Below are 13,190 nucleotides of genomic sequence, written 5' to 3' on the forward strand. Positions count from 1 at the left end.
AGTGAAAATGGTAATGTCATTCTCTATTTCTTTTCAATTTGTAGGAATGGAATCCATTCCAGAGTTTTTATCAATTTTAATTTTTATTAATGTTATTTTGCAGGATTGCATGGATTTCTTTAATCATTATTTATCAAAATAAAGCTAATAAAATGTAATAATCCAAATACATAAAGTAAGAGAAAATTTAGTAAAGTTAAATTAGTTGAAGGTGAAGAAGAGATATATATTAAGAGAAATGTATTCAACTCCACACCAATTTATAATTTGCTACCTTTTTTATTTACTTTAAAACAATATATTCTTTTAAGATTTAAACAAAATGATATTATGTTCATGTATTAAACTTCATACCAATTTATAATTTGCTACGTATTTTTATTTACTTATATTCTTTTATACTGATTTGAATTTACAATTAATCTCGTGCATCGCACTAGTAAAAATATTAGTTTATATAATATATTTATTGTGATATATATATATATATATAATTTGTTAGTTACTAAAGTGACTGAGTTACAAAATTTTATAGATGTCAATTAAATTATACATGTGTATATTGTCAATATCCACATAATTAATTAATTAAATGCTTATGATGGAAAATAGATAGTTGCCTTTCACTACTCATTAGAACTTTAGAATTTGCCCAAATGTAAATCATTTATTCTATGAATAGTGAAAATTATGGTGATAAATTAATATTTTTAGATACATATTTGAATGTCCAAAGATAATGATTATATTTTATGAAATATATTTGTTTCTTTGTTAAGGCTATTAGCATTTTATTTATGGTAGTGTATTTTAGTATTTATTAGAGTTGCCTATGGGTTGGGTCGGGTTCAGGCCAAGCCTTAACAAAATTTTAGTCCCCATTGATAGGTCAGGCCTAAACTTTTTGTCACATCCCAAAAATCGGGTTAGAAAAAATTGGGTTAGTGAAAACAAGAGAGGTCATGTCCTAATTCTTAAGTTAAGATTGTGAAAATTTTGTTAAGGGAATTAATCTAGTTCAGTGGTTAAATGTTGTGTTAATATATACGAGGTCTTGGGTTTGAATTCTTTCTCCTTGAAGTTTGTTAATTTTTTTCCAAACCCCTATTTTTGAACTTCTGGTTTAAATATTATTTTTGCTCAATTGATAACAAAAATGAGCTTGCTAGTTCAGTGTTAAGGTTTTAGCTTACCCTTTGGTCTTGTGTCCAAATCTTTACGTATGCAAAGTAGAAATTATTTTATTTTAAACTCTTTTTTTGGGGAAAATTTTGATAAGGGTAACTAATTAGATTTAGTGGGAGTTAGTGGGGATACGAGTGGTTTTAATCCCTATTTTCCCTCACCCACTTAACCGTCCACTATTCCTTCACCCCCTTTCATGGTTTTCTTTTCTTTTCTATTGTTGTTTTCTATTTGGTTCTTTTCCTCTTTTCTTTCTTTTTCTTTTGCTTTGAATCTTGCTTGCTACCATTATTTCTTTGCGAAACTTCTGTTGACTCTTCGATTTCGATTATAATCCAAGGATAGTGTAAGTTCCGTTAAGTTATTTTGCGGTTATTTTGGTGTTAATTCATTCGTTGTGGTAAGGTGAAATTATTAGTTTAATCCTTGTAACACATTATGATAAGTATTCTATTGATTTTCTTATTAGGCGAAAGGGGTGTGAATCGAAATCCTCCAACAAAGTATTTGTTGTTCTGGTTGTTGTTTCTGTGGAGTAAGTATTCGAACGTCGTTTTAGAAACTGTTTCTTTAAGGAAAAAGAGTGCATTTGAGTGGAATTTTGGGGTTAAATTATGTTGTAATCAATCCGTTTAAATGTTGTATGTAGGATTTGGAGCATCAGGTGTGTGATTCTAACCCGAAACATTGATTAGAATCGAAAAAACTCAAAAAGAAAGGTTGTTTTTGAAACTGCTCTATGTCACACGGCTGTGTGGCTAGCCGTGTGTCAGGTCGTGTGCACCACACGGGCATGTAGTCGACCGTGCGGGGCACATGGGCGTGCGTGATCACACAAGCAGATTAGGTAGGTCGTGTGGGCCACACAGGCTGGCCAGTTGGGCCGTGTAGGCTCATTTTTTTTAAACTTTTCACTTAGGCCCATTTGACTCAGAAATTCATAATTAAACCTTCTGTGGGATCCATTTGGCTTAAATAAGAGTCGAAATGTGATATCTGTTAATATGTGACAATAGGAGATATGGTTAAGGTATGTGAAAAATGCATGTACGATCTGTGTTCTAATAACTTTGAAAGCAAAATTACACTTAAAAACATGTATGACATCTGTATATGGAATAACTGTTAGTATAAGCAATATGTTGTATTATGATCTGTAAAAATATGTTTAGGTGTGCATCCCATACCATCCATGTGATATGTGCGTATGTTATTATGATTATGCATGTGCATTGGGGTGAGTTTTGATATGATAGAGGAAGTGTTTTCTAGCAATATTACTGCAATTCTGGCGGTTAAACCGCAATATTTGTCTGGCAGCTCAGCTGAACCATTATGAGTGGCATACCACCACGACCTGGTGTGATTGGATGGATGGACTCTTGTAGTCTTATTTGGTGTGATTGGTTGAACGGAGTTGGTTTGTAGCAGATGGGAGTAGGATTTTTTCTAATCTGATATGACATTCTGATATGATATATGTTTCTGAAAATATGACATTCTGATCTGGTATATGTTTCTGGAAATATGACATTCTAATTTAATATATATTTCTGGTAATGTGACATTCTAATATGATATTTGTATATGTGTACATTATAAGTAGAATTTTGTGTGGGTATTTACATTTGTGTATGTTATAAAAAAAATTTTGTTTGTGTCGAGTCACACATTGGGCTTCTAGCTCACTCGCTTGTTTAATATGTTTCAGGTGATCCTTGGACTTAGGGCCAAACGGTGTGCAGGAGCTCGGATTATTTTTTCAGCTAATTAAATATGGTGATTTACATTAGTAATTTATCTGGACTTTTGGGACTATAATCCATTTTTGGGCTTTGCTTTGGTTTTTATTTTATTTGTCAATATTGATATTTTTAAACGTAAAAACTGAAAAAAAAATCGCACGAGTTAACAAACTAAAATTCAGATGTCAGAACTGAAATTTTGAAAGTTTTCCACTGCATAATAAGTAATCGCCTAAGTGTTTTTTTGTTAATAAATAAATAGTTTTTAACAAATGTTAACGTTAATTGGAAATTATTTGCCCAAAATTGATATTTTCAAAGCAAACAAATTTGAATTCAAATTCTGGGTTTGAAATAAGTGTTTCTGGACTTAAGTTTTTCCTCAACATTTGTGAGAGTTATACCAAATTTTATGCTTTTGAAACACACAACTAAGTTGATTAAATTAAAAGTTTTTTAAAAAAATTAATGTAATTCCTTAAGATCAGATCATAATGTCTAGGTCGGATTTGAGGTGTTACATTTTTTCCCAAGCCCAACCTAGATTATAGATGCTAAACCCAGGCCCAGCTCGACTGGGCCCGTATTAATTTTTAAAAACAAAAATTATTTTATTATATAATTTTTAAAAATATATATATATAAAATGTGCTAAAAACATTAAAACAAATATTTTCCAGCAAATTAAAAATACATTAAAAAGTCTTTATACTAAGCTAGTTGCAACTAAAATAGTAGCAAAATTAACAACAAAACAAAGGTTCTAGAATGTCCAAACAAAATTAAAAGCGACAGCAGAACAACATTAAAAACGAAAACGAAACAACACCAAAAAACAACCTACAAAATGTAATCAACCAATCAAAATATTTATATATCAAGAAATCAACATATTTGATTTTCTAGCAAGCTATAAATTGTAAGCTAAATTATATATCTAAAAAGGAATTGAAGAATCATCGTCGTCGTCATCATTATCATTCTCACATTCTTGCAATCAATTTTTAATATGAAATAAGAATAAATAGTTAGATAATAAAAATGATAAATTTTTATAAAAGTATAACAATAAAACAAGAATAATAATGCTCTCATCCAGTCATCAAAGCAAACAATGGCTTGAACTGTTTTTGGTTTAAGTAAACTCCTCAAAGGTGTGAGAACTTTCTTCCCTATGCTAAAAGTCAACTTGAAAGCTACAATTGATATTGGAATTGTTAAAATATCATGAGCCAATAATGAAAGCTTATAATATCTGTCGTAACCATTTTTTTTTGTAAAAGGGGGTCGACTTTTATTTAAAAACGAAAATAGGAGTTGCCACCAATCCTTTTTAAGATATGTGATCGGGTCACCTTATAATTTGATCATTTTAATAAGAGATTTGATTTACTAAAACCAAGATTTTTGGTCTACAAAATTCAGGAAACGGGTTCGAGAGTCGGTTACGCACGAGGGAGGATTAACACTCTCGTGATGCCCAAAATTGGTACCTAGTTGATTAATTAAAGTCTTGGTGTCGAAAATTGAAAATCTGAAAAGAATTTAAAAATACAATCCCTCTTTGTATTAATATTTCGCTAAAAAAATTGCTTGAAAAAATTGAAACGCATGTTAAAGACTCTCTCATCTCGTAGTGACAAAATGTCATATCCCGTAAGTTAGGACACGACACCTCGAACCTTTGAGAATAAGCTTGTCTTTTATTTTTTATTTAAATCTCACGTACTTTAGTTTTAAAAGGATATTTGGTCATTTAGATTCAACGAGAAAATCGAAAACTCCGTAAGTTAGGGCACGACTCCTCGAATCTCCAAATACGAAATATTACCTATTTTTAAAATTTCCCCCTTTTTTATAATAACATATGGCAAATTTAAAACGATGGGTATTTATCTCATTTGGGGGTATAGTATAAAAACAACCATGGGTAAATATGTTTAAACGTGATTCATAACTTGATTTTAATGAAATAAGATAAAAAGGTAATGTAGAAAATGGAATGATGAAATACGAATAAAATGTCGCGTTAATAAATGATAATAATATGAATATGCTAATAAAGTAATTCATAATACATATAATGACGATAATCACATAATATATACTACTTTAATACTAGTATGAACAATCAAAAGAAAAATAAGTAATAAACTAAATAATAATGATGATAATAATAATAGTGAGAAAATATGCACAAAAAAACAAATACCAATTTTAATATAATAAGGACAAGGAAATAAATAAATAAATAAATATAGAGGAGGATAATTTATAAAATATTGAAAATAAAGGACCAAATTAAAATGTAAATGAAATTGAGGGTGCAATTTGTAATAAAATAGATAATAATAATAATAATAATAATAATAATAATAATAATAATAATAATAATGAAAAAACACAAAATAAAAGGAAATAAATAGATAAATGTATAAATATAGAAATAAATAAATACAAAGGGAAATAAAATATAAAAGATCGAAAATAAGGGACTAAATCAGGATCTAAACAAAACTTAAAGTTAAAATCATAATAAAATAAACAAATTAAACAATAAAATAAGGTAAGGGATTAAAATCAAATGCGCGAAGGAAAAACAGGGATCAATTGGGCAATAATCCCCTTGTCCCTTAAACGCAGCGTTCCCTGGAGACTAAATAGTCAGAGGACTAAAATAAAGAAATAACAAAATCAAATGGGTAAAAATTAAGAAAAAAAAGCTAAAACAAGGACCAGATTGAAAAAGGGTCCAAAAGCGGAAGGACTAAAAGGGTAAATAGACCCTTAGTCCAAAAACACGCGGATCCTGGGGGTCTTGGGTCGGATCTCGGGTTAAGGCCCAAAACAGCGCCGTTTTGGGGCTATTGAAGCCAGCTCTAAAACCACGTCATTTAATGAGTCTATAAAAGCTAAATTTTTTTTAAAAAAATTCATTATTCCCTAATTTAAAAAAAAAATTCTGAGAGCTCTCTCAGTCTCTCTCAAGCTCCGGTCATCGGGTCCAGGATCCAGCCATCAGCCATCGTGCCGGCCATCGGTCACCGGCAACAGTGCCGCCGTCCGTAATGGCCAGAAAACACCAAAAACCCCCATTTTAAGCGTTCCGACTCCTAGAATCCGGATCTGGGGCGATTCTCCTCAAAACTCAACCAAAAAAGTAAAACCCGAAAGAATCTCTTCGGTTTCTCCTCTGTTTTACCAAAGAGAGCCATCCATTATCGGGGACAGTGTCTTCCTCTACTCGCAGTGGTGGGATTCAAAACGACACCGGTAAGTTTTTGTTTGTATTTTTATTTTTATTTTTTATTTTCGAAAATAAAAGATGGAAAACGAAAGTAAAATAAAAAAAATCACCTTTCTTCCTTTGAATCTATGTCTGATTACCAATTTTTGTATTCAATTTTCTTTGTAAAAAAAATTACATTGATTGTTGGTGCTTTTATGGCCGATTATTCACTGTTCGTTGTGTTACTATTTTCTACCATTTCTTGCTATCCTTGCTCCTGTCTTCTCTTTTTGTTCTCTTTTGCAGGGCTAGGCGAGGTCAACGAAAAGGACCTTGCCATTTCGGTGCAAGGCGGTCAGGCCTCGGGCAGTGGGCGCACTGCGGAGGCACGTGGGTGGCAGCAGGGGGTGCGGCACACATGGATTAGGGTTTAGGTTTTTTGAAAATGTTTATGTGTTGTGGGCTAGGACTTTGGGTTAGGGTTTGGGCCATTAACTTATAAATTGGGCCTGTAACATTTGTACTTGGACTATTTTATTATTTTGGTCTATTATTATTATGATGGGCCCGGGCAATTTGGGTTATTACAATATCGAATTGAAATTTTTCTCCAATAATCCAATACATCTATTAGGCTACTCAACTCAAGCTCTAGTTCTTTCAAATAAATGCTCAACTGTGACTTTTCACTCTTAGTACTGGATACACTTAAGTATTGTTTATAATCATCACTCTCATCATAATCTCCTCCCAAATCAGCCTTATTAACATTGAATTAATGCAAACTAGAATCAACGAGATCATTATCCGAAACATTAGAACTTCTGGCCAAAGAGGAAAACATGAATTTGAAGTTCTTAACATACTCATCAGACAAGAGTTTAAGATTGCTAAGAATGGTTTGCATAAAGTCTGAAGCATGTTTGCACAAAGTCTGAAGCATGAGTACCATAAGTTGTAGTAAAGCAATACTGCATATAATTTAACTTGTAACAAGGATTTAGAATTGCAGCACATAACAATATCAAAGAATACTCAGCCCAATATTTTTTAAATTTCTCTTGCGTTTTCTTAACCATTAGAGTTTAAAAAAAAAAGAATGAGGACCTTTGCTGTATCAAGCAATACCTAGTGAACCTTCAAAACCCTTCTAAAATAAAAATTAACCGTTGGATCATTAGAACAAAAAAAGAAAACACAAGTCAAATCATAAAATACTTTCAAAATTTTGCAAAGAATAGCAACATTTCTCCACTCCTCATTAGAAAGTGCAAATATTTAATAATGTTTATCTCATTGTCCCCAATAATCTAACATGTCTTTATAGTAAAGAGTAGATTCAAGCATCGAATAAGTAGACTTCGATCTCACACACACATCTTGACGCAACTTTTTGATCACATTCAAATAAAAGCTTTTGTTGACCACATCATAAAATCTTTTCCTATGAATCGACTTTTTTATATACTTAATTCAATTTCAAATCTTACCAACATCACCAAAAAGTTTCAAACCAACTTTAACTATAAGATTCAATATATGTGCTCAACATCTAACTTAAACAAAACATCATCACACAAAAGAGCTCGATTCGCACAAACATGGATTTTAAGACAAGAAACAATAACATTATTATAAGAAGCATTATACAAAGTGGTGCTAAAAATTCTCTTGTCTATACCCCACTAAGATAAACATAAAATAAGTTCATCCACTATGTGTTGGGAAATGTGCTCATATTGTAGTAAACATATAACTGTTTTCTATTTATTTGAACGATGAATAAATAAATAAAGTTAATTTCACATTTCACTATTATGTCTTTTATATTTATGGCTTTTTATATTTTGCACATATAGTGAAATTGTGACAAGCAAATATTAGCTCATTGATTGTCTAAGTCCAAACTGAAGATAAGTGGCATTGTAAGAACATTTATATTGCGAGAAAGACAACTTATTTCAGTAAATAATCTAAATAAGTCTGTAATCCCATAAAAAAATCGAAGTGAGCATTTGATTCAAACACTGAGAAGGATTATTATGTCATCTACAATTCCAATTGGGGAGATGACTAATCTTGAATATCAGAGCAGTTGATTCCACGAGTAGAGATATAGATGTATTCATTGGTAGAAAGATACATTGGACTGGACCTAAGGTGAATTAATTCTGAATCCGTTTGTGAATTAATTCACTTGTGATGATTATGCTGTGATTTACCTAAATCCTGAGTTAGTCACTGACCATTCATATGCAACTCATATGCTTTAACATAAGTGGAGGCTTATACTCTAGAGATGATCCAGCCCATAGTTGGTATGTTGGGTACATGACTTGTGTATGGCATGGCTTTACTAGCAACAGTGGAATTCATAGCTCAATTAAAGAGTTCATCATATCCTCTCATTGGCATTGTATGATTGATAAATATGAAATGTGGCCATGGGTTACTCGTTCTCGAACGAGCAATTTATCATAGTCATTTGTTGACAGTGATCATATTAATCATTAAGAAGACACAATGGTGCCAATGAGCTAAAATAGGATTGTATTGAGTGAGCGGATTTAACTCAAATGAATCAAGGATATCATATTAGGGTAACACACACATGACGAGGTCTTTGGACAAAGCAGTTAAATGAATTGCTTTCGTAAAGAGTATACAATAAGGAGTTTTCAATCATGGTACTTCTTGTGAACTGACTCCATGATTAAGTAATTGTGAATTATCAGAACGATGCTTTTGGACATAATTGCAATCACTAAAGCCTAATTGTATATGTCTGATTGGTCCCTCTACTAGCTCAACAAAAGCTCGATCGGACTGTGTTTGAATCAGAAAACAATTCTACGACTTTGGGAATAATTGAATTGAGTCGATTTATTCGATGTGGAATTAAGTTAGGTGGTTGTGACAATTGTTTAACTAAAGAATTTGATTAAATTTTTTAAAAAAATTAATTTAGAAAATCTAAGTGATTTTTGGAAAAATTAATTTTGATCAAGTAAAATTAAATTAGTCAAATTAATTAAAATTAATATTATATTTTTAAAAATTAATTTTCAAGTCAATCAATTGGCCCAATGAGTAATTGAACTTGAAAATTGGACCTCAGATTGTAAATTGGGCTAGAGAGCCCAAAATCGAGACCAAGACCCAAAAACTTGTCGAATCGGACCCGATATGTGAAACTAAGCCGACAATCCAATCGGTGGCTAGACCAGACCGGTTGGGTTGTCATTAACCCAAATCGAATCGGCAACAGCCAAACTGATTCGGGGTGTCGCACCTGCATCACCGAACACAGCAGTGCCAGTGGTTGCGATGGCAACGTCCAGGTGGCTGGCGGCTGTTGGTTATTGGTGGTTGAGCAGTGTAAGAGTTACACTCCTACTGGGACCCTACCAGAGAATTTGATTTCATATTAATTATTCCAAAAATAATATTTTTTAATAGTTTAATATTAAATTTAATTTAATACTTATCTTAATAGTATTTTATTAATTTAATATTAAAATGATTAAGTTTAATCATAGTTGAACTCTCTAAACTTTCCCCATATAAAGAGAGTCTTGGGTCATTATTTACACGCACTTAAATTCAAGAGAAAGTTGTAGAGAGAAAATTCTCTAAAGAGATTATTCCATAAAATTTCTAGAGATATTTTTTTGATTTATAACTTGACCTAAAAGTTTAGAGAAATTGCAAAATTACCCCACTGGTAATTTTTGTGAAAAATTTTTTGATTTGAAACGAGCCCACACTCGGTAGACGTGAGCTTGAGGATAGCGAAGAAGACTACTTGGTCTAAGTGCTGATCCTAAACGAATCGAAAAGGTACAATTTTAATTCAGTGTTTATTACTTTAGATATCACAACCAAGATTTTGTTTTGGAAAAAAAATTTAAAACTCTGGTTTTTCCCTAAATTTAATTTCCGCTGCGTTTTTCAAACCCGTTTTTCCAAGAATTGGTATCATGAGCCAGGTTGTGTTTAAACCTGCTCATGGGTCGGGCCACCTGGCCCGGTCTAAAGGCCCGCTCAAAATGTGAGAGGGTTTGGGCAAAAAGATAAGCCCGAAAAATGCGCTTGGACAAAAAAATAAGGCCCGTTTAAAAAACAAGCCGGGCCAGACCCAAATTCACTAAAGGACAAAAAAATCTATTTTTTAATATTATTTTCTTGTTATTTTCTCCCTATTTTGCGACCATTTTACTATTATGTTGCTACTATTATGTTGTTATTGTTTGGATATTGTATAAAACTTATTTGTTAAAGACATTTGTTAATTTTGTTATTATTTTAGAGGCATTTGCTTGTTAAGTTGCATTTTTTTTAGTGTTATTGAGTATACATTTTTTTAAAAGTTATTTTTAATTTGTTAGGAAATATTTATTTTGATGTTTTTAGTGTTTTTGATGTATTATATATATATTTTTAAATTATATAAAAATAATATAAAAATTGATATGGACCGGCCGGATCGGGCCAGGATTTTAGCATTTTTATCCAGGTCGGGCTTGGGCAAAATTTTAGGCCCATTTTTTGGGTTGATCCTGGGCCTAGCAAACGGGCCTGAATTTTTAGTTGTGCTAGGCCTGGCCCATGCACACCTCTAGTTGTGTTCTATCTATAAGTATAATCAGATAAATAAAATAAATTTCTCTTCTTCTTGAATGATTTGATTACATAGAAAGTGACATTCTTTAAATCTTATACATGTTTTAAGTTATATATAGGAATGGATGCGATATTATATATTTGTTATATAATTGTTTTTTGTCGAGGTTTTGGTTCTTAAGAAATAGATCGTAGACTATTATCTCCATGTAAGGCTATTGTTTTTTTTTTTAATTTATAGAATTCTTGTGAGCTAAAAACGGACATAGGACTTAAATGTAATCTTTTGAAAAGAAGTCTATGATGAGGAAAAGATGCAATGGCAGTTGAAGACCTAAGGAATGCCTTGTAGTGAAAAATTATATAATTTTATTTTTCCATTTATTTTCTAAAAATAGAACCATGGTTGGCTGGCAATTTTATTTTAATTATCTATCTCATTATATATTTGTTTTATAATTTTTTATAATATTTATATTATGTAATGTTATAATTGTGATATATATATGAGATGATCCATAATTGATCGATTAAAAATAAGAAATGTGGTAATGAGAAAATACATGTGTTGTATTGTTCTATTCACTTCTTTAGGTTATTCGATAACTGTGAGAAATGTGGTAATGAGAAGGTGCATGTCTAGGATTGGCTCTGGCTAGGAAATGCTTGGTTTTTAAGTGGTCAAATTTGACTTACCTCCCTTTCCTAGGACCCTACTTGGTGCACAGTTTGCATTCACTTCTTCGGTTATTCCCTTAAAAGATAAACTGTGGAGATTCAAAATTGTTTGTTTTAAGATTGATTGATTCTTGTGAATAGATATTATTGTCATAGCATGCCATACATATATTGGAAGCATGTCATTTAGATTAGGTAAGAATGTCACTAAGACTATTGTATGGTCATTCTTGAAATTTGGGATAAAAAAACCTTGCATTTTTTAAAATATTGAGTAGGAAAAGGTCATTGAACAAGACCTACGGCCTCCATTGATGGTCCCTAAGTGATAGCATGATAAAGTTTCGAGCCGGTTCCTACCCTGGCCGCACCCCAAGGTAAACTTTGTTATGTGGGTTCACTAGATTAGATTTCCTTTTAGGACAACTACTCAGGCATAACTTTTAGAGAGATTGTCCCAAGATGACTCACAAATGAGAGCATGTTCATGATGGGTTTTGAGTCAATGGTTACACACTCAATATCATCTATTATTAAATAGTTTCCTAAGAAACGATATTTAAGCTAGAGATGATGGCCAAACGTTAAGCGGTTGCTAGTTCGTGTGGAGTCTTGGGAATTAAGATTCACGAACTGATTGGATGTAATCCATGTTCTTGCTAGTTAATCATGGGACCCCAAGGTGACATGGTTGATGGGTGTGAGAATGATCGTAGCAATGAAAAAATATTTTTTAAAGCTTTTGCTGAAATAAAAAATATTTGCTTAATACAAAAATAGTAATTAGTGAAATCTTTATTTTTTTTCAGTTCAAATATGTCTCCTACTTCTCTTATTAGCATTCTTACTGAGAATAAATTAAACAGGGATAACTTTCGAGAATAGAAATGGAACTTGCTGATAGTTCTCAGTTATGAGAAATTTGAACTTGTTCTTGACGAAACGGGAACTCTGGAAGCTCAGCCTAAAACTGGAAATCGTTAGAGAGATTCTGACTCGATTGTTCGATATTATATGTTAACGAGCATGAGTAGTGTGTTGCAAAAGCAACACGAGAATTTTTGTACTGTCAAAGAGATCAAGACAATTTTAGAGGATTTTCTCGGAGGCCAAGTCGCATTGGCTCGACAATTTGCTATTACAAATTTGATGAATTCTCAACAGAAAACTAGCAGTCCGGTCAAAGAACATATGCTTAAGCTTATGGGATTCTTTGCGGAAGCAGAGGACAATGGAGCTGAACTATATATGAACAGTCAAATTGAAATGGTGTTTAAAGCCTTAACTAATGATTTTGTTGGTTTTAGGGCCGCTTACAACTTAGGGAATAAGGAAGGAATTACAATCCTATGAGTTAATGCTGAATGGTGGTAAGCCAGTTCAGGAGAAACATGAGGCAAACTTAGCTGTGGTTCGCTCGTTATTTAAGGGGAAACAGAAAGCTAAGGGAAAAAAGAAGCCGCCTAAAACAAAAAGCTAAGGGAAAGAAGAAGTCGACTAAGTCTTCAGTTCCACCTCGTGCGGATAGGAAGAAGGCTAAGAAGTCAAAATATCCTAAAAAGATCAAATTTTTCTTTTGCAACAGAAAAATGTATTTCAAATCAAACTGCAAAGAGTATTTGGATTACCTAGCCGAAAAGGGAAAATGTATTGAACTCTTTGTGGTTAAAGCTTGCTTAGTGGAAGAATCAATTGAATCAATTGACAACTGGGTTATTGATTCTTGAGCC

At 32.1% G+C, this 13,190-nt stretch overlaps 1 protein-coding gene across 1 annotated transcript; it reads left to right on the plus strand.

Moving 5' to 3' along the window:
- The first annotated feature begins 12,486 nt into the window (after nt 1-12,486).
- LOC105795697 (uncharacterized) lies at nt 12,487-12,813 on the plus strand. The gene has a single exon (XM_012625366.1). It carries the CDS (start codon nt 12,487-12,489, stop codon nt 12,811-12,813), a length of 327 nt encoding a protein of 108 aa, XP_012480820.1.
- The last annotated feature ends 377 nt before the right edge of the window (nt 12,814-13,190 follow it).

The sequence above is a fragment of the Gossypium raimondii genome, chromosome 3, assembly GCF_025698545.1.
Source record: "Gossypium raimondii isolate GPD5lz chromosome 3, ASM2569854v1, whole genome shotgun sequence".
Taxonomy (NCBI): Eukaryota; Viridiplantae; Streptophyta; class Magnoliopsida; order Malvales; family Malvaceae; genus Gossypium; species Gossypium raimondii.